At 42.4% G+C, this 27860-nt stretch overlaps 1 protein-coding gene across 1 annotated transcript; it reads right to left on the reverse strand.

Moving 5' to 3' along the window:
- Window positions 1–605: 605 nt before the first annotated feature.
- On the reverse strand, window positions 606–27531 carry prkcdb (protein kinase C, delta b). Its single transcript, XM_053652982.1, has 17 exons — window positions 27385–27531; window positions 13315–13436; window positions 12359–12625; window positions 9487–9652; window positions 9083–9114; window positions 8488–8573; window positions 7346–7475; window positions 6727–6827; window positions 6453–6540; window positions 5698–5837; window positions 5306–5479; window positions 4944–5035; window positions 3919–3981; window positions 3588–3726; window positions 3005–3193; window positions 2536–2664; window positions 606–1543 (listed from the first exon to the last, which is right to left on the reverse strand). Exons 2-17 carry the CDS (start codon window positions 13421–13423, stop codon window positions 1385–1387), a joined length of 2064 nt encoding a protein of 687 aa, XP_053508957.1. The 5' UTR covers window positions 13424–13436; window positions 27385–27531; the 3' UTR covers window positions 606–1384.
- Window positions 27532–27860: the final 329 nt, after the last annotated feature.

Below are 27860 nucleotides of genomic sequence, written 5' to 3' on the forward strand. Positions count from 1 at the left end.
GTTTACCAGTGTCAAAAAATTCAGAATCTAGTAATAATATGCTAATAACAAACAACATAAACAATTCCACTGACTTAGTAAGTTACCGTTGCACAGCCTATATTCGAACGTCGGATTCACCTGATTGATCGGTTCGAATGTTTTACGACACAATAGCACTTACCTGTTCAATACTAATATTCACAATGATTTTTTTTAAAGACATTTTATAAAATTCAGGGTGACTTTAAAATACATTCACAATCATTTAAAGGAGGATTAATAATCCTTACTGAATCATTAAGAAGGTATTAATAAGTATAAACACCACACACATGATGACTCCAGGGTTCTGGGATAAAGATGCTTTTTATTATATGGAATTCTGAAGTGTAATAAAAAACAAACAAAACCAAAAAAAAACAACAAAAAAAAAAACATCATTATCTTCCCAACAATGACAACAGCTCAGAACAATATACAAACGTTTATATATATATATATATATTTATATACAATCTTAATTCTTTTTTAAATCACCTACAAGTTTACACACACACATTTTATATATATATATATATATATATATATATATATATATATATATATATATATATATATATATATATATAAATATTAATTTACGAGGGTATTAAACCTCCACCCACTATTTATTCTGTAGCAAAATATAGTACCATAGACTATAAGGACAATAGCATGATTTCTGTCTGGCTGTAGTTTCTAGAACGAAAGGAATGGGTTCACAGATTAGCAGGCTAAATTTTGGCTCCACTTACAGAGATGGTGGGAAGGTGAGCTGAAAAATCTCAACTTACTAAACGAATCCAGTTTATATAGAGCACCCCTGATTCTTTTTTAAAATGGAAAACCTGGTGTAAAAGCAAGGCATTAATAAAAAGAGCCCAAAGGGGAAATGTAAGATTCCCAGTCCAGACAAGTCTAGCGTTAGGATTACACAAGGTCTGAGCTGTGAGTGGGAGCAGTTTTCCAATCCGTGTCAACCAATTAATCTGCAAATGAAGCATCTGCACAGCGTCCTATATTACAACACCAAAAGATACAGTACGTAAGATACAGTTCATTCGGTTACAAAGTTTGATCATGAGAAAGAAAAAAAAAAAGAAAAAAAAAAATGAGAGAAACATAACCATATTCAGTACTTGGTCCCTAGGGGGCGCAGTGGCATTTGCTTGTGAGCAGGTTCTGTTCACACCAATCTGTTACTGTTATTTTCCTGATCTAATAACACTTCATTCACACTATGAGCAGAAGAGCAAGCTTGGGTGGCTGTGTTTAACACTGGTTGGACCCCAAGAGCTCCAGCACCCTCTGAGTACTGTACGTGTGTGTGTGTTTGAGTCAGAGAGAGGTTTACAGCACGGTTTCATTTCTCCAGAAAGGCCTCCATCTTGGGGTTGATGAACGAGAAGCCGGCGAACGCAGACTGGTCCATGGAGTCGATCAGGTTCTTGTCGCCTTTCGAGAGGCGGGGCTTCTCGCTCAGGAACTCCCGGTCGAAGTTGCTGCAGTCGTTGGGGGATTTCTGCGATTGGAGGAGAGCACACGTCAATCAGAGCGCAGACTGATAACCGCCTGATCTGTGCACGGTGACCAAACGCGAGCGCGGTCGTACTGACCGACTGCGTTGCGGCTCGTTAAAAAGCGATTCCTTTCGGATTAGGGCGCGATCGCACGGGACGCTTATTTGACTTTCCCGGCGTACGCGTCAAACCGGCGTGTGCAAACAGTCTTGCTTTATTTCTCTACTCCACGATTCAGTCATGTGATCGATTATATAAGTCGTGCAAATCCTGAAAACCTGCCAAAATGCATTACCTGCGTGTCAATCTAGCTAAAGAAGACCAAGGAATTGTTTTTTTTTCGTCTTTGAACACATCTTAGTTTTATTTATAATCATTTAAAACAATATGTTCAGATATAATTTGACCAATCGATCATTAATGTAAATAATCAGTTGGCTTTCTACAATCTCTAGATCGCTAAAGCTTCACATGTATTTTACTGTACACACTTGGGTATAAGTCTTCTCCACCACTATTTTCTCCACCAAAACATCGAAGTATAGTTTTGCATGCAATCCAACCATTTGCTAGCTTTGATGAGAGAGATGAAACCAGCAAAACTAAATCTTTCATCTAAGCCTAATTTTTGGCATTCATTTCCCAAAATAACGTGCAAATTGGGATAAAACACTAAATGCAATTGGGGCATTCGAGTGAGTTATAGAACGGTGCTCTAACTGCTGGGAGTAAAGGTTATTAGCTTACCTGAGGCCCAGGGATAAACATGTTTCTAGACATCATTCCAGCTCTTAATGAATCGTTCATCAGCTTTTGTTTGGTTTAACGATAAGATCAAAAACCACAGAATCTCAGACTCTCAAAAGACTTAGAGTGATGTGATTAGATTATTCGTCTGGACCGTGAACGTAATCGCCAGAGTTTTCACCAGACTAATTATTGTCGAAAGAAGTTTAGACCGGACAATGTAACCTAATCAATCTAAAGACCGTACCACTTTAGGCTTGAAGGGGGGCGTGACCTCTCGCTTCTCAAGTGCGGGCCAGTTGATTGTCTTGAAGAAGGCATGTCCACGAATGTTCCCCACGATACCGAGACGGCGGGTGGGGTCCCGCTCGAATAACTGTAAAACGACGATGAGACACAGTATTCAAAACATCGACTAAGCAAAAATAAATAAATAAAAAGAAATATTCAGCAACACAGTGTTACATTTTTCTATAAAAATCAACCTATTAAAGAAATCAGAAATGTTTAGGCAAGTACATTTTCACAACTTTCTTTACACACTGAGATTTTAAAGCAAAAAAAAAAAAAAACACAGTATAGTAATAAACATATAGTATAGTAGTAAGTAATAAACAGATAGTGTATAAGCGTATTTAGTGATGTTTGCATTTATACAGCACACGCAGCATGACTGGCAAGAGATCGCTTTCATTAGCGTCCCATTTACACGTTACCTTCTCCAGCAGGTCCTTGGCCTCCTTGGTGATCCAACGCGGGTAGTGAGGAGTGTCCATCCTGATCGACTCGAACAGCTCGTCCTCATCATCACCTTGGAACGGTGACTGGCCAATCAGCATCTCGTAAACCAGCACGCCGAACGACCACCAGTCCACTGAGAAGGTGTATTTCTGCCCTAGTAAGATCTGAGCACAGACACACACACACACACACACACACACACACACCCTTGCATGAATGATGATGATGTGTTGAGCCAGTCTTCCATCTTTGGTGTCTGTGGTCAGAATTGACCAAGTTTCTTAAAATCGTTTAGAAAGCATTTGAATAAATAATCAGCATCATTACAAATGCAACGAAGTGAATAATCCTCACTTCCTTTTGTTAAACGAGCACAATTTGTTTGGGACACTGCAAAACCCAGGAAAAAAACCTGGCAGACTGGTACGCTATACTTCTGTGTCAAAGTTTATTGCCAAGATACTGAATTCAACCCATTAAATCAAGTGACCCCTCAAATCAGCTTCTAACGTATACTTTGGGGACCGACTGCTATAGAGAACACACACACACACACACCTCTGGTGCGATGTAATCAGGTGTTCCACAGAAAGTGGTGGCACGGTTCTCTCCAAACACGTTCTCTTTACACATGCCGAAGTCTGCGATCTTAATGTGTCCGTCTTTGTCCAACATCACATTGTCCAGCTTCAAGTCCCTGGGAGAAGAAAAAAACAAAACAAAACACAAAAACACATTAGAGAGCATGTCACGATCAATATGTGGCATTGTGAAATGTTTATTTATTTAAAAAAAAAAAAAAGTCGAAACAACATTACATTAGGATATTACATTATATCCTTCGGGACAGATACGAGAAAATACTGACAATCGTTTCCCAGCATCTCACCTGTAGATAATGCCTTTGGAATGAAGGAACTGCAGGCCACAAATAATTTCAGCACCGTAAAACCTGCAATAAAAGAACGTACTTTGTAGACATTTTCCATCGAGAGCATCCAACCCATCTCACCATCGTTTCTATAATTCATACGCTTCCCTGCACTGGATAAATAACATGACATAAGACTAAAAAAAAAGAAAAAAGTCTATACGTCAGCATTTCCAATTCACCTTCAAGCAATTTAAACGATCTAAAAAAAAAAAAACAAAAACAGTCTTAGTAAGGAATGCGTATACTCAACCGCTTTATTGGGAACACCCACACCTTCTCGTTCGTGCAATTATCCAATCATTCTTGCGTCAGCAGCACAATACATAAAATCTTGCTTATACGGCTTTAGAGCTTCACTTACTGTTCATGTCATGGACTACAGTAGCCCACGGTAACTCTTTACAACCGTGGTGAGCAGAAAAGCATCGACTCTCAAAGTGGATGACCTATAACAACAGGTTCCACTACGGTAAGCCTGTAAAGGCTCACCAAACCTGGACAGCTGATGACTGGGGGGAAAAAAAAGGTCCACTGGTCTTTCCAATCTTCATCCAAAGCACAAGGTTTTATGCATTGCACAGCTGCCACATGATTGGGTTTGTTGGAAAACTGCACGAACGAGCAGGGGTGGAGGTGTTACCCAGTGAGTCTATAAGTGAAGAGAATTGTTTTTGCTACCATGTACCTTTTCTCTTTTGTCTATGGCACAAAAGGTAATTAAATTGTTATAAACCGTAGGCCTATCCTTGAGATAGCTAGAATAATGAACACCACTGATAGACTTTATGTTTAAGAAAGCATATAATACTACTTATTTAGAGCACCGTTTAGTGAAGGACCGGATCGTCGAGTTCATCAGATAATCCCCCTCTTCTAAACGCTCTTCTAATTTCAGTGTAAGTACTCTTTGTACAGATATACGGTCTTGTTTGGCTGGTTGTGCAGCTCTTTATGGGAAACTATGTCAGTCAGTCACTCACGTGGCTCTGTAAAGATCGAATCTGCCTTTATCCTGAATGTGAAACATCAAATCTCCTCCATTTAGGTACTCCATCACAAAGAATAAATGCTCCTGTGGAGAAAAACACACCGAAAGTGGATTACAAAAACGTTATGTTATTAAATAAAGCCGATACTCGGACAATGTTTCTCCTAAATGACTAATGAGCAATGACAGTATCTTTATGAGTTGAGTATCTGTCTATTTCTTTGTTGAACGAGGCAGACTGGTATTTCCATCATGCGTAGGTGACGGATTTATTAACCATACTATAGACCTAAATTTGACGTAAAAATGAGCTTTGAGTTTCGAATCGGTTTCACCCGAGAACTGTTACTGCACCTTGGTCTGGATGGTGGAGTAGAGGTGTGTGAGGAAGGGGTTTTCCCAGGCTAACGCTAGCACTCTCTTCTCCACCATTGTGCACTCCACGTCGTCGTCCATCAGTACCACGTCCTTCTTTAGCGCCTTCAAGGCGAAGAACTCGCCGCGGCCCTTCAGCTCTACCAGCATCACCTAGCGCATACGGACACAGTACTAATGTTTCGTTACACAGTACAGGCTTCATGTATATGATGTATAAGAAAGGCAAGAGAACGATATTATTAGTGCTTTTAAATAGGTTCTGTCTCGAACCGATCTTTATTAATCGCATGGCGATGCATACTCAGGTTTGTGTGTTTACTCTGTGTGTGTGTGTGTGTGTGTGTGTGTGTGTGTGTGTGTTTTCTCACCTTGCCAAAGCTACCTTTACCCAACACTTTGTGGAACTCAAACTGGTCAATGGAGAGGTGTATGGAGTGAGTTTGGTGTGGGATGGCGGTAGGTGTAGGAGTGTGACCATCCCACAGATTGTCATACAGAGTGCCATCTCCTAACACATTCACAGGAAAAAAAAAACAAAATCAACGGTTTTGGATTATTTAGCGGTAACAATTATTAAAGAACGTAGAACCAGAAAAAAGTGCATCACTAATTATCACTAGAGCTGGGCGATGTGACAAAAATATTATACGTATTATGGTTTATGTTTGCTCACAATTTCCCAGCAATATAGCAATGACACATTATAAAAAAATAAAAATTATAGATATAGATAAGTAAATAAATAAACAGTTTGATACTTTATATTAATAAAGTACAAAATGTACAAAATATAAATGTTTATATTTAAAAAAAAATAACATTTGAATTGATATTGTATTATATTATAATTTATTATTAAAAGTAAATAAATATTTAACACTGAAAGCAGAAAAGAAAAAAAAAAATCTGTAAATATTTGAACATCGAATCAGCTACTTTTGGTCAGTTTTGAATGATAAAAGATTCAAAAAAATGAATTAAAATAGATATTAGATATCCACAAAAGTGTACTGTGATGCAATCTATCGTAATATTATATCGTCATATCGCCCTGCCTGAAAACATTTCAAACTTTTCGAACGTCTCGATAGTACAGTGTAAAGAAACAATAATAAAGGCTTACTGCTAGGTTCCAGCGGCACACGCGTGGCTATATCCTGATAGATGCCAATGTCTGACACGGTGGGATCAGGACGCTTTGTGGACGATTTCTGAGCGGAATATGATTAACAACATGTTAAAAATGATTTTAGCACCATCCAGCACCATGAAGTTATTTCAAACAGAGAGCCAGCAAAAAACAAACAAACTAGTGGGAACTGAATGTAAGGTTAGGTAAGTGAATCCAGGTGCACTGACAACTTTAAGTATAAACCTTGCTGCTGTGGGTCACCTACAATGCTAACTTGAGTCAGAGCTTCGGCTAGAAGTTTCTGGTTTATACCACAGAGGTTGGCTACTTTTCCCTGGCATTTGTGGTGGACGTTCATCGCGCAGTCTAAATAGAGAGAAGACAAATATTTAGATTAAAAAGAGTGGGGAGAGAGAGAGAGAGTGAGAGAGAGAGAGAGAGAGACTCAACCAAATCAAGCATTTAGGAATTCATAGTGCAAAAAAGCATTTTTTTTTAGCATTTTGATGGAAGACACCAGAAAAATAAAAATTTGGTGATTAATACTGATTAATCAAGGGATCAGTTTTCCTGCAAGAAGACTTTATATCTTATCATTGTGCTTTGAAATGAATGTTTAAATGTCTCTCACTTCCATCTAATCTCGTAATTGTTTCCAAACACATATGCGCAGATGTTGGCATGGAGTAATTTCCTATTTAGTGGATTATAACAGATTGGCCATCTTTCTCGATTAGATTAGGGTTTTGTTTTGTTTTTTTAATTCTGGAATTAATACTTAGTTATTAGTCTGCATCAAAATGTAGCGTACGTGCGCCAGGAGGAGAGGTGAAAGAAATGGAGTAGCCGAAGTTAAAAGAGACAGACAATAAATCCCGTCTCACCTTCACATTTCAGGCCCTGCTTGACCATTCCCCAAAGCAGACTTCCGCAGTGATCGCAGAAGGTAGGACTCATGTAGTTGTGCGTCTTGAAGCGATGTGGCATGTCGATCTTAAAGCGCTCTTTCTGGAACTGCAGACACACAAAGGAGTCGTAATTTACCCACCGCCGTAGACCCAGAGGTCTGTGAGTTCGAACGAAGCGTCGATCCCGCTTCATAGTGCCACTCTGAGGTACAGAACCCCCCCCACCCCCGATCTTCCTGCTCTTTCGCTATCTACCAGGGCTTACTACCGGACTCCTACATCCCTGAGAAGCTTAAATATCAGGTATCGGCTTTTGTCTATAAAAACACAAGGTCTGCATCGTCATTTCCCCCCAAACAGATCTTTGGCTCATCGAATGTAGTCCAGTGGCTCTGTAGCTGCTTCACTGATGTACACGACTGAGCTGCGTGCGCTTTAAGAGCGCACATGCCTCTGTTGATTGATCAGCAGAAGACTCTGATCTTTGTGATCCTTGCGAGTCTGTAACCTGCCAGTCTGTTCCGCCGGAACTCGACCCTTTCACCAGGCCCATCCTAAAGCTTTGTGCTTATTAAAAAAAATAATAATAATAATTTTTTTAAAAGCAAGAGCACGTGATATGGTGACATTTTCTGGAAGGAGGTTTAACATTTATGGAAGGAGTCACCAGTGTAAAATTTTAAGAATGCCCCGTCGTGTTTTGTTCCCTTAATTATAACTCCGTCCGTGTCATCACTCGTCATCTGGCCGCCCACATCAAATGTCATGTCATTCGCAGAGGAAGGAACATTTAATGTACGTTTACAATACTTAGAAGGAATGCAGTTTTACAGCCTACAGTCTCACTTTCACTTCGATTATATTAACACTTCTGTTCCTTGAAGACTAATTTCCTTCGTGCACACCCATAGATCAACCAAGTCAACAGGCTGGAGTGAACTCTACTGGCCAACGCAACCACAACACCACCTAGCTGATACACTTTTCAACTGAAGTCAATTCCAGCCAATCACATGGTCACTGTCGCGCGCCGTGGGGCTGATACTGCTCGTGTGTGTGTGTGTGTGTGTGTGTGTGTGTGTGTTTACTTAACAGATAAACGGCGTGTTGGTCCTTACCACAGTGTCTCGGCTGTTGGCTGCCGTTCCTGTGCATCTCCCAATGATCTTATCGATGCACTTCTTGTGAATGGCCGCATTGCACTCTGGGAAAGAGGCAGGAGTGCAGGGGGCAGAGGTTACATTATTAGGTGAGGTAGTATTAATTAATTAATTAAGCAAGCTTCTTGTACATGTTTCAAATGTGTCGACAACTGTTGAAAATGAATCCGTATGCTCACCGATTTAACTGCCTAGAGCACAATACGTCTATAAGTAAGATTAACACGTGGACCAGGAAGTCAGCCCGTTTATGACTACACTAGAATTGGAATTTTACGTTTTATTTTTGCACTTCCTTTTGGTTTTCCGATAATGCCGACGTGATTCGTGTTAGACGTGCGAAACTTCTGGCTTCTGAAAAATGGCAAAATAACGATGCGAGCCAGAGATACAAAGAGGCCTGACGTCAACTTTAAGTATTATTTCATAACAGGCTGACGTGTTACTGAAGCATGGTTAAATCTATTAAATGTAGTTGTACTAACAGTGTGTGTGTGTGCGCGTGTGTGTGTGTGTGTGTGCGCGAGTGTAGAACAGACATAAAAAAACTCACGTCTGCATTTGTAGCCCTGTTTGTTAAGCCCCCTGTGAGTGGACACAGAAAAAGTGTTAGTGTAAGACAGTGTAAGGCTTTATCTGTAGAGATCAGGTGATACTACAACCAGGGCAAAACTATGAAGCATTTTTTTTGCACGCGCGTGCGCACGCGCACACGATACAGGAACGAACAGCCCAGGGTATTTGAAGTGACTCCTGAAGAATCAGAGGAATTCCTCAGAACCAGTACAGACACACACTCAAAACTGTCAAACACAGAATATAGTTTAGATTTATCAGCTACGACACAAAGCGCTACCTGCTGCAGTAGATACTAAACAGTACTTTTTTATTGATGTTTGTGTAACAATGCAACATTTCCTTAGCATCATGTTTCCATCCATCCATCCACTCACTCACCAGACGAACTCTCGGCAGACGGAGCAGAACGTAGGCTGTTTGAAGAAGGTGGCGAGGAACTCGTGGTTTTTGATGAAGTGAACCTTGGCCTGTTTGATGGCTCCTCTTCTTCGATTCAGTGTTAAGATCCCGTCCTCCTCTTTCTCCCCGGTGGACGCCTTGCCCTCTGAAAGACAGTTCGATCGAGACGTCACGGAACTACAAAACACCATGCTGCAAATTAAGGACATTTGCAATCGGATGCTTGTTGCTAAGAATCATGCTAAGTACCTGATTACGAAGGTCTTCAGAAGAACTGCTGTGCATTAACTACTATCAATATATCCCTTATAGTTACTATTTTTATAATTATTATAATTATGAACCTGACTCTTCGCTGAATTAAACGGGCTTAAAATGATGCCAATCCCACAAATGTGATTCTTAATATATAAGGAACTAGATTCTTAATATAACTAGTTGATATCTTTAATAGTTTATGGGTTCAATAAATAAACAAACAAACAAACAAACAAACAAACAAACAATAGTACATGTATGCAGAATGTGCTTAAGATTGTTGTTGTGCTGTGATCTGCGGGATTTTCTTTCACTTTTGCAACTCTGCATAATTTTTGAGCCCCCAATCCGTCCCTCCCCACCCCCCGCTGAGAAGAGAAAAAAAAACCCACCATACCACCACTCAAAGGGGAGTTCCAGTGTATTGTTGAGCGAAGCTGACACTGCTGTTCACACTCCCTCAAGTCACCCACTGACTCATCTTTCCCCCCATTGGGTTGGCAACACCCAGCGAACGTTCCGACCACAGCCACCTAGTAAAGTAATTCTTTGCCGTGCGTTTTCCAAAGTCGACACGAGCTCGTCGGTTGTCTACATTTGCATATTACGCAGTATAAAATCGAGCTATTATTATGTACATGTATATAATTATTGTCTCACGCAGAGACACCGTTAGTTTGATCTAGTTTATTTTTTGTCCTATTTCATGTCAGCGCTTTTTTTTTTTCATGCCACACACACAAAAAAAGTCTAATCTTAAGGAAGAGCTTATTAGTCTGTAATGCTGTTAGACTGTAATTCACTTTATGTACAGTTTGTTTGCTGTGGATATGAGGTTAAATGCTAATTTCGAAATAGCATTCAAGGATTTTCAGTGCTGCATTAGGGCTAGGATAATGGTGTTCATTTACCATGAATAACATAACTGCGCCATAGCAGCAGGAGTACAATAAAAATATATGATAAGATATGCTTATGCCCCAATTAGGCTAATGCAAAATGCCTGTATAAACCAAAAACTTTATATATTACATAATACATGTCTTATGTATTCACTGTATATATACACACTACTGGTTAGAAGATTAGACAGACTCATACTCATCCTCATCCCCCCCCTTACATTTTAGAATAATAATAATAAAGTCATCAAAACTCTGGCATAACACACATGGAACCATGGGAATTATGTTGTGATAAATAATTCAAAATAATTTCAATAATTTAGCATCTTCAAAGTAGACACGCTTTTTGCCCAGAATTTCCAGAAATGTGTTCTTGGCATTTTCTCAACCGATTTCTTGAGGAATTTCCCCGAGATGCTTTTTAAACAGTATTAAAGCAGTTCACAACTACGCTTTTAAAGATCATGTTAAAAGTTTCAGTCAAGTGTCTCTAAACTTTCGACTGGTAGTGTGTATAAAATTTATAATGCCATCATGCCTGCATTTTAAATGGGCCAGAAAGATATAAGGAGCAGATTGTGGAAGTGAAACTGGGCGTCTGACTCATTTGATAACTAAAGTAAACAAATTAAATGGCATTGTGGGACACAGCTGACGGAGGTGTGTATGAATGAGGTCAAGACGGAAGAAAGAAGGAAAACTAAAATGAGGAAAGAAATAACAGAAAGAATGAGAAAGAGAAAAGGAGAAAGAGCGGGGGCATAGATTAAGCCAAACATTATGTTTCGGTTCATGGCTTATTGACAGGACGCAGTGTTTGGGGGTGGGGGGGGTTGGGGGGGGTGTGGGTGTGTGCGTTTTGGATTAGAAGCTGCTGTCGTGAGGCCTGCTCACACTCTGAGGATAGAGCAGAGGCCTGTTCAGACATGAGCTCTATAAATAGGCATGACTGTGCCTCCTTTCAGGAAGTCTATGAAACAGGGGTGGAACCAGCGAGGGTGTCTGCCACCTCAACCGTTACGCTCCACAAACGGTCCAGTAACATGACACACTCCACACTGTCCTAGCCACTGCAATAAATCATTCCTTACATTCCCACAAGCCCATAATGTTTGTCCATTTCCCTTTTTTACCTTCCTAAACTTCATGCTGCTCTTTTCTTTTTTTGCTTTTATCACTCAGTAGACGCTGAACTGGGATGATAAAAGTGGTCTTAACCCCGTATCACCACTAGGGTGCACTACACAGTGGGGTCTGTAGTCCAGCGTATGAAAGACATTCTGTTACATTGGTTTTTACTTATCATTTACCTATTTTAGCTATGATCCTAAATTGAACATGTCTAAGCTAAAGCTCAAAACATAAATCTGGACCCTAAAAACAAGTATAAACTTAATTGAAAGTATACTACAGTAGGAATATGACCATATTCAGTGCTGTTGATATGATACAAAGTGCGTAGAATTTTTACTTTATATATTATATATATATATATATATATATTGTGTAAATGTGTACACTTTGGGCACGACAATCAGTAATATAAACTTTCCCTGGCTACTAAAAGTTTGGGAAACTCGCGTAACGACACTACACTTTGAAAATGACTGTTAATAAACAAACTTTTCATTACTTGTGTGTGACAAACCGTTGTGAGTATATATACACAGTATAAAGTGTCCACCCACCTGATTCGTTATCTTCAACGAAGAACTGCACGGACATCATGATCTTCCCAGAGGGCTGCAGGTCTACCCAGAATTCTGCTCGGCCGTTGCCCTTTTTGCAGCGCTCCGCGAGGACCGACACGCCCAGGGTGGCCTCGGAGAGAGGCTCCTCGGCCGTCTTCATCAGGAGAACCTGCATCACACGGCCTTCGTAGATATGAGCGTCGAAGCTGGACTTCCACGCTGGGAACATGGTGGGCTTCCTCTGGACGAGAGTCTTTCCCCGCTCTGGGGGGAGAGAGAGAGAGACAGAGAGACAGAGAGAGAGAGCGAGAGAGAGAGAGAGAGAGGGAGAGAGAGAGGGAGAGAGAGAGAGAGACAGACAGAGCTGAGCAAGATAATTCTATATTAATTGGTTTCTTTTGGTGTATTACAAATTGGTTTATTGGGGCTCTTTGTCTGTCCGTACTGCATATGTAACTTATTATATCCTTGAATTCATTTTTAAATCCCTCAATAAGCTACTATTACGAGACTGTTGCTATGGTTACGTCTCAAACAGGACAGGGAGGTCACTCAGTTTTTGTCACCGCCTTTCTCTGTAAATCCTTGTCATTGGACTTTTTTTTTTTTTTAAATGTATTTAGAAAAATGCATAACAGTAAAAGGGTGTAGAAAAAGTATATACATTTATACATAGGCTAAACCTTTAATTAAGCTTGTTGTCATGGTTACATACAATCTAGTGCATTGATTTCTAAACTGTGATGACATTTTTGACATGACGTACATTAGAGAAGCTCAGCAGCCAATCAGAATCATGATAATGCCACTAATTAGAATATCATCATATCATAGCTTCACAGTGTTAATATCAACTAGGAGGTTTGTTATGTAGGCAGCATATTGTGTGTGTGTGAGTGTGAGTGTGTGTGTGTGTGTGCGCGCGCGTGCGAGTTTTACTCAGACATACTAACCCGTGCTGAGAGACTCCTTCATCTTGATGGCACAGAATGGTTCATCGGTCAAAGGAGGAAGGCTTCCCAAATTAAAATCGTTAAAGGCGATCCGCAGGAACGGAGCCATGGCGAAAACACACCTGAAGAACGCACAGAGAGAAATGGAGAACACGTTGATCAAACAGATGTTCAAACAGCTGTATGCAGAGCTGGATCTTTACATACAGGAAATACCTGAGGAGTTGCCACACAGACAGAGAGAGCGACAGAGAGCGAGAGACAGAAACTTCCACATTAGAACGTCCCACACAGTAACCGCTCACACGACAGTGAAAGCCTTTATTTTTTCCATTTCCTTTACGGTACATAATAGCCGTGGATTAGCTGTACAGTATGCATGATGCCTTTTATTTAAGCTGTACAAATCCCCAGCACGTGTGAAAAGCTTGTACGTGGACGTGCGATCGTCCGTGGAGCCTAGAAAGTCGTTACAGAAATGAATAAAAACAAATGTGCCAAATGTTACATAAAACTGTTAGCAACTAAACTATTCGCTTTAAAAAAAAACAAAAAAAAAAACGTGTGCATTTCGAGTTAACACATCCTTTCATCATTTCTTGTTCCCCTTCCTTTTGTACACACACATTTCACATATTGCTGTAGTCTGCTGAAACTCTTTTCCCAATGTTTGCATCAGCTTCCTGTCCTTTTATGTATTTAATAAAATAACATAATGCGTTCATAAACGCTAAGTTTCTTAGATGTTATTTTCCAAACCCAGCAACTAAAGTCGGACTGAACTGCATTCCTGATGGCATTAAAGCTCAAAACACACCTACACACGTCCCCACACATGTCCGTCCCCCCCCCCCCCCCCCCACACACACACCCACCCTCTCTTAAGTGATTCCACGGCCGAAGTGTGTCACAACTGGCCTTTACAGCATTTCATAACATGACATAGCATACAATTCTGATACAGAACAAATAAACGTCTACTCATATGATAAGGGACCTTATGACCTCCGGGAATTTACAGGGTAAAGTTGTAGGTCTGTAAAAATGAGGAAGCAGTCTGGAAGCTGTGGCTTATAACTGGAAAGAAACTGTTTGCATATACAGCGTGCGTGGACAGAGTTCAATCTTTTGCTTGCAAACACTTTCCGATAGCGTCCAATAGCAGGGCTGCTCACGAGACACCTCGGCACTCAGACCCCCATGATCCTCCATCTGCTCGTGCGTTTGCTGAATTCGAACCGGCACAGACCCTGGAAGGAGCTGATCTTGGATCAGACCACAAGTTTACCGGCACTTGAACAAGTTTGGACACTGAAATAAAGCGGTCTCAGGTCAGCGGTTGAGGTCAAAGGCACGTAAACGAGCATAGACACTGGAAAATGCTGATCTCAGATCAGCTCTAAAATACACTGGCAATTAAGGAAACAGCATGGAAAGAATCTGGTCTCAGATCAGCTCACAAGATCAGTGGCATGCATCTCCGGCATGCGTGTACTGGGAATCCAACTGATCTTAGATTAGAACATAGTCACAATGGGGGGGGTGAGTGCTGGGTTTTATCACGTTGCTATGGTGAGGATTAGACGGCGACTGAGCTGCAGATTCCAGACGGCATTTCTGGCCGAACAGTTAGTTCCAGAGTAACAGACAATTTTCGCTGGATCACAAAATGGCGGCGAGGTCAACGCCAACCCTCCCCCCGAGAACTTTCAACCGAGTGCATTTTTCGACAGCAGATAAGCTAGACATTTTCCAAAGCAATGACATATGCTAACACTTCAGTACCCATGCTGATAAGGCGTGTTTACATCATAACAGGAAACGGAGCAGCACTCGGGCATCGAAAAATTGGCAAGGGACACGAGAGTAAGGGTCCTGTAAAGAAGGACGGAACAAACCGGGTGGGATGTGCGTTTCTCCGCACCAGTGGGGCACTGATTAAGGGCAGGAATGAAATGTGGAGCAGGTGGAGTGGGACTGAGCGGGACCGTGCGCTTCAAGAAGTGTTACACACTCACGCTCGCACAGAAAGCACACACTGCTTGAACTCTACACACTGACTTTTTAAAAACACACGAACAAACCCTGTCATTAAACAAGAACATTTTCACACAAACATAAACAGGGAACCACACACACACACACACACACACGCACACACACACACACACACACACACACACACACACAGCTGCAAATGACGTTAAAAAAGACACACTAGTTTCTCAGGAGAGAGCGGAAAAAATGAGCACACGCTGCAAAGGAGGGGACAGACAGAGAGAGAGAGAGAGACAGAGAGAGAGTGAGACAGAGAGAGAGACAGAGAGAGAGTGAGACAGCGAGAGACAGAGAGAGAGCGAGAGAAAATGTATATGAGATGCAAACACAACCACAAACTTCGCACAGACTGATCTTGGGATATTTCATAATGAATTACTAATCCCGTCAAATCTATTTCTAATACAGTTAATGGGACTGAGATCGGTGTGACGATCTCTGGTTACAGTTTATAGGCAGCACATTCATTTAGAACGGTGATTAAACTGACCGGAACTACTTCCAGCCAATCAGAATCGGGTATTCAGACAGACCACAGTAAAAACGGTCTTAACACGCACCTTCTAGCCAATCAGAATCGAGTATTCGAACAAGCTTAGAGAACCAGTGATTAGTAATAAAAACACCATCAGGCATGTTTCTTCCCCTGTTATTTTATATAATCAGAAACTGCGACTGATCATTTCTGCATGTAACTTCAACGTAGATTTGCTTTACGCACCTGAGCTCAATTTCTCTTCTGTGTCTGAACTCGCTACCTGGTAAAAATCAGCCTAATACCACAAAGACGGCCGATTCTACAGTCGTCTTCGTTAGATGACGTGACACGCAAAGAACAGCAACAAAACAAATGCTTTCCCCATTACTACATGCTGTTCATTACCCCGCCCCACTTGTTGATGGACAGCCAAGATAACACAACTAATAAGATTTGAGGTGGGTTTTTATTTTTCCAAACTCCTTTCCGAAGCATGAGGGTTGTACCTGTGTGTTATCTTTCTGAGGACGGGTTAACAAAATTTCCTTAAGTGTACCTAATACGTGATGAGTAACTGGTCAGCTTCTTGCCTGTCACGCAATGTGTGTGTGTGTGTGTGTGTGTGTGTGTGTGTGTGTGTGTGTGTGTGTGTGAGATTTGAGAGTGCCAAATCCTACACAACAAATCTCTAAAGCAAACAGTATAAATGGCAAAGCGCTGGTGCTGAATTCTTTACCAGCTATTCAAAAAAAAAAGCAAATAAACATTAGATAATACACAGTGTAATTAGAATTTTTCTCTGTCTAGTTACACAGGTGGAATGAGCATCAGCAACTCTCTGAAGCTTTCTTTACCCATATGCACACGCATACACATATATTATGTACTAACACACACACAGCTTGTCTGGTTTGTTACTAGTTTACACACTGTGTGGCTGCTCAACTGGTGTGTTTGTTCAGCAGTAACAGCGGTTACTGAGAGACGACCTGGCGAGGCAGTCCTGTGTGTGTGTGTGTGTGTGTGTGTGTGTGTGTGTGTGTGTGTGTGTGTGTATCCAAGATACCTCCTACTCTCCTGTTAACCTCATCTCTGGTTACACCAACACCCACACACAGTTGAAGAGGCAGAAGAAGACAGAGCACAGTCAATGAGTAACGACTTCGTTCTCGTCCTTGATGTATCATATGTCTCTTCGGAAGAAAGGCCAGACTGGGAGTGGAGATTTTGCCCAGACCGCAGTCAGCACTTTTTGCGTTCTCGACAGAAAGATAATCTCGCTCGTTCACTACTCGCTCACTCTCCCGTTCGTTTCTTGCAGCCCCTTTTCTCTCACAGAGGGAGTTTAGGATGTTTAAACCAATAAACTTTAATAAGACGCTCACTCAAATGAAGCGTGAAGCTATATAAGGTCCTGGGAGTCAAGTTCATGTGTGTGTGTGTGTGTGTGTGTGTGTGTGTGTGTGTGTGTGTGTGTGTGTGTGTGTGTGTGTGTGCAGAGCTTACAAGGATTTCTGAGGAAATGTTCCTGTGAAATGTGTTGCCAAGTCTTTGTACAGGAATCATTCAAACTTGTGTGCCAACCGCACAATCATACACACACACACACTACGGACAATTTGGAAATGCTAAATCATCCTACAGTGCGTGTCGTTGGACTGGGAGAGGAAACCCGAGTACCCAGAGGAAACCCCGGAAACATGTGGAGAACATGAAACCCCCGCCATCAATAAACAGATACGGCACCATAATTTGACTAAAGATGGCCGACGACAGTTCCGTCAGCGTCGAATATTTTCAAATGAAAATGTCAGTGTGCGAGCCCTGCTTCGACACTCGTCTAAAAGCAGCGATCGGAGGTCGACACAGCATTACACAAATCTCACAGGACGGCTGCAAATTCTGTAGCGGTGACGGTGAAACGCAACCAAAACATGCTGACGGACAGAGTAAAATAACGCTTGCATTTACGCGACCTGTTTTCTGCACGAGCCTGGATCGCGCTCACTGGTGACGTATGCAGAACGTAGTAATGCTCCGTAGGTCTGACAAGGACAACGGACATCATCGCACAGACTCTGTTGCGGTCCTCTCATACAGCGTGAGGAGTACGGATCTTAAAAAGCCGTGGTAAGAGCACACTGTAAAACCGGTTTTACGAACATACGGTAGGGTTTGTGATCACATGACTTCGCCACTAAAAAAAAAAAAAGCTGCTCGCTGTAGTCACGTCTTCTAATTCTTGAGCTTGTTTACATCGCCACAGTTTATTGGACAGCCTTCGCGAGCGTTTCGACTCTTCTCCGGAGCAGAATGTACGAGGCAGGCCGACCTGTTTATCCTGCCTGAGTCGCGTGTGATGTTTAACCATCAGATTCCGCATTCTTTTCTTTTCTATGTACACCTCTCGAAACCCGAAGCCTACCGGTTTGTCCCGTGTCTAATTGCTTGTCGTCAGATTCGAGTTCCTGACATAACATCTACATTCGAACAAATGGCGTAAACGCTGATATGCGACAGTACAATTTCTCAAAGCTTTCTCAGAAACAGCGAAGGGAACGAAAATGAAAAAGCCCTCTCGTTTCCTCAGCTTGTTCCGGAACTTGACAATAGGCTGATGTTTCTACTTCCAAAGAGTCTTCATGATTCGTTTAAACGAATCAATATGATACCGATTCAATACGCAAGATCGGCCTTGATTCAACGATGGCCAAAAATAAATAAATCAATCAATCAATCAATCAATCAATAAAAATGGTGGCTCAGATATCTTGAATCAAACAGAAAAGATTGGAATTGGAAAAGGTTTTTGTTAGGATTACAGTTCCTTTATTTGTTAAAGCTGTGGGTTAGTGTGCATTTCATTTTTAGCTATGTTTTTATTTTCCTGCATTTTCGACATGCTTTAGTTTAAAAAAAAAAAAAATCCATTTTAAAGTGTAGTTTCTAAAAGACAGCGCCTTCTGAAAGTAATGGAACATCAAAGCCAATTATTTTGTTTTCACTATACACTGAAGACACTTGGGTTAGAGGTCAAACGATGAATAAGAGATAATACATCGGAACGTCAGCATTCCTTTCCTCATATTTACATCTAGATGTGTTAAACAGCTCAGTACTTGGCAGCTTTTTTGTTTGAACCCACCCATTTTCAAATTGATCATAAATACTGGAACATGCGACTGACTGGTATTTCTTGTTACCCAGGTGTGCCCTGTTAGATTGATTTTTAAACAATTAATAGCTCCGGACATCTACTCTTGGTTTGAGCCTTGGGTTTCGCCTGTGAAGCCTGCGCTTGACGTTAAAAACGTTGTCTATGGGAGAAAAGCAAGCCGTTTTGAAGCTGAGAAAAGATGGAAAATCCATCAGAGCCATTGCACAAGCATTGGGCAAAGCCCATACAGGACAATTCGGAATGTTCTGGAAAAGAAAGAAAAACATCAACAGCTGACGACAGAAATATTGTGAGAGCTGTGAAGGAAAACCCAAAAACAACAGTTCGTGACATCACCAACAACCTTTACAGGGCAGGGGTGAAGGTATCACAATCCAGCCCTCGAAGAAGACTTCAAGTGCAGAAATATAGAGGCCGTACTACAAGAAGCAAATCATTCATCACTGGAACATTCTCACTAATCTTTAGTGATGATGGAACTCATGATGGTAGCAGCAGAATGAATTCAGAAGGTTACAGGAACAATCTGTCACCAATTTGCATCTAAATTAATCGTGAGGAACTTCATCATACGGCAAGTCAACGATCCAAAACACACTGCCAACTCAACAAAGGACTTCATCAGGGGGGAAAAGTGGAAGGTTTTAGACTGGCCGAGTCAATCACTAGACCTTAACCCAGTAGAGCAGCATTTCACCTCCTGAAGAAGAGACTGAAGGGAGAAACCTCCCGAAACAAACAACTGAGAGAAGCTGAGGTAAAAGCCTGGAAAAGCATCACAAAAGAAGAAACCAACAGTTTGGCGATGTCAGTGAGTCACAGGCTTGATGCAGTTATTGCAAGCACGGGATATGCGACCAAATATTAACCGTCATTTACTTTAAGCCCATCTGTTCCAAATTCGTACGAACAACCTACGCGGTGCGAAAACGTACTGCTGTCAAATGACTGCTCCAGGTAAATTTCCATCGGATTTGGATGGTTCGAGACAGACTTTACATGTTAGTTTCAGTATTGCGAGTGCGGGCAAAGTCACACTTATGAGCTGTCTTTCTTTCCTTCTCTCTCTCTCTCATACGTAAAGAAAGAAAGAAAGAAAGAAAGAAAGAAAGGGTTCAAGGTCACTGGCGAGGTAGGTGCCATGTGACTCATTTCAGAAAGCAATTGATTTCTCTCTTCCCTCAGGCTCAGAAACAGGAGCCTCTCTCTCTCTCTCTCTCTCTCTCTCTCTCTCTCACACACACACACACACACACACACACACACATACGTATGCACACACAGTATGTACAGGCAGCTTTAGGTCTGTGTGGAAAAGCTGATTCCTCTATTAAACAGGGCAAGTTGTGTATGCGACTCATGTTTGCACACGTGTAGTGTGTGTGTGTGTGTGTGTGTGTGTGTGTGTGTGTGTGTGTGTGTGTGTGTGTGTGTGTGTGTGTGAGAGAGAGAGAGAGAGAGAGAGAGAGAGAGAGAGAGAGAGAATGTGTACATACATGTGTGTGTTTGTGTGTGAACAGTACCAGGGTACAGTCAAACCTGCTGAACTACTCTCTCTCTGGTCAATTATCACAGTCATAGAATGCAACAACAGGTCTGAAAACAGGTCTGTCCTTGTGAGTGAGTGAGCTTGTGTGTGTGTGTGTGTGTGTGTGTGTGTGCGTGTGTGTGTGTGTAGTAACAACTGAGAGAAAAGAGTGAGAGAAAGAAACATTACAGGTCACAAAAGTGTGTGAGACAAACAGATGTGTGTTAAGAGTAATATAACTCAAAAGTAACTCAATACTCTGTGTGTGTGTGTGTGTGTGTGTGTGTGTGTGTGTGTGTTGGCATGTCTCCCTAAAGGTGAAAAGGCTTTTGCTCTTGTTTCTCAGTGCATTAAGCCTGGTATCCATTTCTGCTTTGTACACACTTCACAAAGACTTCATTAACCTCACCAGGCCACCCACTGCACTCAGAGTGCCTCCTGTCTGCCCATTCTATGTGTGTGTGTGTGTGCGTGTGTGTGTTTAAATAACAGTCTGCTTGGTGTTGTGAGTGAGGATAAACATGTCAGCCATACACTGTTGTGTATAAGTGAAAGAACAAATATGGGTAATAAACACATGCTGCTTGAAGGGTGTTAGCACCCCACCCCCCGCCCGCCCACTTCAAAACAAAAAAACAAACAAACAGGGGCCCCTAGCATACAGTAAGCTGTTAAACACAAACGCCTTGCCTGCACATCTATTAGGTATGCTAACAAGAGCTGTGCAAGATCTGTATTACAGCAATTTTAGAGCTACACGATATCTATGCGAGAGCTACGCGAGATCTGTGCCAGATGTGCAGTACACAAGATCTGTGCTAGAGCTACAAGAGATCTGTGCGAGAGCTACACATTTCTTTGAGAGTTACGTGAGTTCTTTGTGAGAGCTACATGAGGTCTCTGCGAGGGCCACAGGAGATCTGTGTGAGCGCTACATGGCATATCTGCGAGAGCTGTTTGGCATGCGTGAGAGTTATACGAGATCTGAGTGAGAGCTATATGAGACCGGTGCTACGGCATGCAGTGCATGAGATCGGTGCGAGAGCTACATGAGATCTGTGCGAGAGCTACATATATGTACATGCAACATCTATGCAAGAAGTAAACGCGAGATATCAATGTGAAAGGGCTTTGCGAGAGTAGGAGAACGGCACGAGATATGTGCAAGAGTTGCATGTGATCTGTGCGAGAGCTGCACGAGAAATGTGCGGGAGTTACATGTGATCTATGCGAGAGCTACACGAGATATGTGCGGGAGTTACATGTGATCTGTGTGAGCTACACGAGCTCTGTGCGAGAGCTACACGAGATCTGTGCGAGAGCTACACGAGATATGTGCAAGAGTTACATGTGATCTATGCAAGAGCTACACGAGATCTGCGCGAGAGCTACGCAAGTGTGTCCCAGGATGTACATGCAAGACCTAGGCAGGAAGTAAATGCGAGATATCAATGCAAGAGATTCATGCAAAATCAAAACAAGAGTTATATGAGAGCTACAGGAGAGATATGCAAAGTCATGCAACCGCTATGTGATACCTACTTAAGAGCTACGCGAGAGTTAGATGGTGAGTGCTAGGTGCTCTCTCGCGGTTCCTACGTCGCTCTTACAAAATTCTTTTTTCGCTAGTGCTACCAGTTAGCTCGGGTTTTGTCTAGGGTAGCGGCTCCTGTTCCGCGTCCTTAGCGCTGGACTTCCCTGAATACAATAAACAGAACACCGTCTTGTGGTGCACAGATTACTAATGAACACACTCGAAGAGACTGAATGAATGAATGCTACGGGCTGTTCTCTTCGGCAGAACCGATAACAGGAACGAACGAAACCACATGTTTGCAGCATCGACGTGATCGCGTGTCAAAAGAGGATGAGCCATTGCGCGTGTCAGAACAGAGCTCTGCGATCAGTAGAGTAACACTACGGAGACTTTAAAGCTGCTCTTTACGGCAAAGTAGGGTACGTTCGACCACCTCTTTCTTCATCTGTGCCACATCGACTCGGCACCAAAGAGAAGTGAGAAACGACTACAAAGGGGGCGGGGGGTGGAGATGAGTAGCGAAAAAACGAGCATTGGAAAATGAGTCATATGAGAGTTGAACCAGCAGATCGCACGGAAGGATACCCAACAGCGTGCGAATGTTCTTTGGACGAACGTGTCACCGGACACGATTACTGGATAAGAATTGCGACTCCAGTGCGTCCAGATTGAAAAGAAAGAAAGGGTGGCGATAAACAGACAAACAGGTCATCGCTGTAGAGATAGTACGCAAAAGATTTCCAGATCATTCATATATAACAGGTTAGGGTTTTCGGGTCATCCAGAATTATTAGATGAGGAATAAAAACATCGGAAAGTCCCGAGGAGTACCGCCACACTTCGCAATTTTAGATTACTACAGACGGACACGCCACGTTTTCGATCCGTTTATAGCTACATTCGATGACGTACTTAGTTCTTGTTATCGCTTACATAACAGCAGCTATAAACAGTAGTTCATGAGATTTGTGTGAGAGCTACATGAGATCTGTGTGACAGCTACATGCATGTACATGCTACATCTATGCAAGAAGTAAACACAAGATATCAGTGGGAAAGGTCTTTGCGAGAGTAGGAGAACTGCACAAGATATGTGCAAGAGTTGCATGTGATCTGAGCGAGAGCTACACGAGATATGTGCGGGAGTTAAGTGTGATCTGTGCGAGAGCTACACGAGATATGTGCGGGAGTTAAGTGTGATTTGTGCGAGAACTACACGAGATATGTGCGGGAGTTACATGTGATCTGTGCGAGAGCTACACGAGATATGTGCGGGAGTTAAGTGTGATTTGTGCGAGAACTACACGAGATATGTGCGGGAGTTACATGTGATCTGTGCGAGAGCTACACGAGATATGTGCGGGAGTTACATGTGATCTGTGCGAGAGCTACACGAGATATGTGCGGGAGCTACACGAGATACGTGCGGGAGTTAAGTGTGATCTGTGCGAGAGCTACACGGGATATGTGCGGGAGTTAAGTGTGATCTGTGCGAGAGCTACATGAGATATGTTCGGGAGTTCAGTGTGATCTGTGCGAGAGCTACACGGGATATGTGCGGGAGTTAAGTGTGATCTGTGCGAGAGCTACACGGGATATGTGCGGGAGTTCAGTGTGATCTGTGCGAGAGCTACACGGGATATGTGCAGGAGTTAAGTGTGATCTGTGCGAGAGCTACACGAGATATGTGCGGGAGTGAAGTGTGATCTGTGCGAGAGCTACACGAGATATGTGCAGGAGTGTGATCATTCGCAATTTTAGATTATTTAGGACACGTCATATTTTCGATCCGTTTATAGCTACATTCGACGACGTACTTAGTTCTTGTCATCGCTTACGTAACAGCAGCTATCGACAGTAGCTCCGTGTTAATGAGACAATAAATAAATAAATAAATAAATAAATAACGCAGCTTGTTACCAAAAAGACGCAAAACACAACATCCCGTGGTGGAAAACTTAAAGGCTACGTCTACGTCAATCCGGATAAATCTGAAATTTTTTCTCTACGTTTTGAACTTCCGTCCACACCGTCACGCCGTTTTCGTCCGGCGAAAAACTGACTGAGCTTTTTTGAAAACGGATATTTACAAAAACAGTGACATATTTTGAGTCACGTGACCCATTCAACTGAAAACAAACAAGACGGTGGACGATGTTGTACTGCAGTCGTTGTGCCTGCTATCCAGTTTAATAGCGTTGTTAACAATTAATGTCACTTTGTATGTACAACCTTCAGTTTGCCCCCCCCCCCAAAAAAAAAGGGGACAGAACGTTTACTCAAGACTGCAAACTTATACGTTTGAGTTATATGTTTTTACACACGAGCAGTATGGCGACGTGAGCGTTTTAAGACGTTTCGAGCATGTTTTCGGAAAACGTTTCGAAAACGCCAGCGTAGACGGAGAGCGTTTTAAAAAACGAAAACGCAGTTAAAAATCGCACAGGTGTCGACAATTTGAGGGCTTTCCTTGTTAAATGACACATTTTTCATTTGTTATTAGACTATTATCAGGAGTATGTAGAGCGTAAATCAGACTGGAGAACTGAACAGCACTGTGGTATAATAATAATAAATAAATATCATAACAATCATAAACACGAAACAATATCAGCGGACGTGAGAAAACAGCTCAGTGTTACTTTGTGTGAATTGGATGATAAATTGCCCGATTTAAAACGGATCATTTACCAATTATTTATTTTACATGAAAACCGAACATAAAGCCCTGCTCCGGTTCTCCGTGTCATCCAGCGCGTTCGTTTTAAATTCATCCTAAAATATATGATCGAATACATGATCAGATATGTCCATATTAACTACCTACAATGTTTTTTGTTTTTTTAAAACGTAACAAAACATAATCCACGCTATGACGTCATAAAATTTCCGCTGTGGTAATTCCCCAAAACATGACGGACAATAAGTAAAATATCAGGTGTTGGGTAAACGCTTGGGTTGTTATCTGGAGGGAAGTCATACGATCTGAGACGTGGCTACTATAAATCTGAAAATGTAGAACAAGACGTCTGGATCGATTTCTCACAGAACCCAATGCCATTTATGTAGCCTTGGAAATACACGTCCATTCTCTGTTGTTTAGGACAGCTGAGTAATTACGTCGACGCTTTAACGGAATTGAAATGATTTGGAAATACCTGATTTGCTAGGCGTGAAAGTGAGATTTTCATTACACTTATGTCAAACTGGAATCAGAAACCACCTCAGAACCAACCGACTGAACGAGATGCGATAAAGTGGTTGTGGACACGGGCTGGAAAAGAGGAGGCGAGAAGGGTGGCACAACTTTTAATAGGTTTGTTTACTGTACTGTACACTTTCTGAATGGTTCCGCTGAAAAACAGATTGAAATGTGCATATCTTTTAGACTAAATCTTTAAACAGACCCTGCATACACCTTGCTAGCTGTACTACCTGGAACGCTACAGCTTAGTACCCCTTTTCTCTCTCTCTCTCTCTCTCTCTCCCTCCGAGTCTCTCTCTCTCTCTCTGAGTCTCTCTCTCTCCCCGAGTCTCTCTCTCTCTGTCTCTCTCAGAGTCTCTCTCCGAGTCTCTCTCTGAGTCTCTCTCTCTGAGTCCCCCCCCCCCGAGTCTCTCTCTCTCTCTCTGAGTCCCCCCCCGAGTCTCTCTCTCTCTCTCTCAGAGTCTCTCTCTCTCTCCGAGTCTCTCTCTCTCTCTCTCTCTCCCTGAGTCTCGCTCCCTGAGTCTCTCTCTCTCTCTCTGTCTCTCTCCCCCCGAGTCTCTCTCTCTCTGAGTGTCTCTCTCTCTGAGTCTCTCTCTCTCTCCCTGAGTCTCTCTCTCTCTCTCTGTCTCTCTCCCCCCGAGTCTCTCTCTCTCTGAGTGTCTCTCTCTCTGAGTCTCTCTCTCTCTCTCTGAGTCTCTCTCTCGGAGTCTCTCTCTCTCTCTCTCCGTCTCTCTCTCTCCGAGTCTCTCTCTCCGAGTCTCTCTCTCTCTCTCTCTCCGTCTCTCTCTCCGAGTCTCTCTCTCTGTCTCTCTCTCCGAGTCTCTCCGAGTCTCTCTCTCTCTCTCTCCCCCCGAGTCTCTCTCTCCCTCTGAATTTCTCTCTCTCTCCCTCTCTGAGTCTCCCTCTCTCCGAGTCTCTCTCTGTCTCTCTCTCTCTGTCTCTCTCTCTCTGAGTCTCTCTCTCTCTGAGTCTCTCTCTGTCTCTCTCTCTCCGAGTCTCTCTCTCTGTTTCTCTCTCCGAGTCTCTCTCTCTCTCTCCGAGTCTCTCTCTGTCTCTCTCTCTCTCTCCGAGTCTCTCTCTCTCTCTCTCTCTCTCTGTCTCTCTCCCCCCGAGTCTCTCTCTCCCTCTGAATTTCTCTCTCTCTCCCTCTCTGAGTGTCCCTCTCTCCGAGTCTCTCTCTGAGTCTCTCTCTCTGTCTCTCTCCCCCCGAGTCTCTCTCTCTCTCTCTGAGTCTCTCTCTCCGAGTCTCTCGCTCTCCCTCTTTCTCTGAGGCTAGTTGTTCACACTCATACACAGTTCCTAACACAGCTCGGAACACGAACAGACAGACACACACACACTGTGGTAATTTGACCTAGATGTGATTATGACCTGAGGTGGCACGGTTCATTTCAAGGGTAGCAGCAGCTGCCTCTTCCTCCACAGCTGTACTATACAGTAAGTGATTAAAGTGTCTCTTCAGCGACAAATATAGAGTTTAGTTGATGAATGATGTCTTTGGTCTCCCTTTCACTTGACTACGACGTGTATAGGCGACTTTCCTACAACATATAACACGAAACAAGACCAAAAAAAAAAACCCAGGTTATAAAAAGTGTTGCTCAGAGATTGTACACTCAGAGTCGCGCGAGCTCTGCTTACGTAACGTCGCGAGCGCTATGCGTTCCACTAAACACCCGAATCTAGAACCGTTCTAGCTCACGGTTCCTTCATCCTTCACTGCATGAAATACATATTAGAACCGCGTTTAAGTGCCTTTCCTGCGGCTTGAACGCTACTGCAGATGAAACAACACGCATGTTATTCTTACTTCCTGTCCAAAAGTAGTGCATTCTTTGTTAAGCGGCGGTTTAACCGAAATTCACTACTTTGTTGAATGGGAGACTGACAACGCGGAGTTACTCCGTGTTACTAAACAACATGAAGTACAACATTAAGATGATTTGATAACCAGAAGAAACATGAAAACACTTCTAATCATGCCCCGTGCTCGTATTTCTATCAACACTAACGTCAAAAGTTACGACTCGGAAACTTTTTGCAGCTATGAGCTAATTTTTTTAAACCCCCCAGTCTCCAAACTTACCTCAGAGAACCGACCAAGAAATCTTCGTAAACTAGTCCTTTCTTGTGCTAACAAAGTGTGCTTCTGACCGCAGAACTGAACACACGGTGTGGTTGAGGAAGTGTGTGAAAGAGAGAGAGTGTGAGAGTGTGTGTATGTGTGTGTGAACCCGCCCCGCTGTCATATTCATTGGCCAAGTCCAGAAACCGCATACTAGCATACTAAACAGTACGCGAATTATAACGCTAGCAGCGGTTCACTCCTCGCGCGTCTCCATGACTACAAGGAAACGCTGCATACTACCATACTAACTAGTATGAATTTTTGATCCACTAGCTACTGAGTACGATTGCGATTTTTGGGAGTTGTTATGGTGATGCGCGTGACGTTTCCACAGGTGAAAAAGGGGGATTGGCGATTTACGCACGAGGACTTTTAGTCCACAGTTTAAAAAAATGTAAAATATTTTAAAATATGTATATATTTATTCTTAAAGT

This window comes from Ictalurus furcatus, chromosome 21, assembly GCF_023375685.1.
Source record: "Ictalurus furcatus strain D&B chromosome 21, Billie_1.0, whole genome shotgun sequence".
In the NCBI taxonomy this organism is placed as follows: Eukaryota; Metazoa; Chordata; class Actinopteri; order Siluriformes; family Ictaluridae; genus Ictalurus; species Ictalurus furcatus.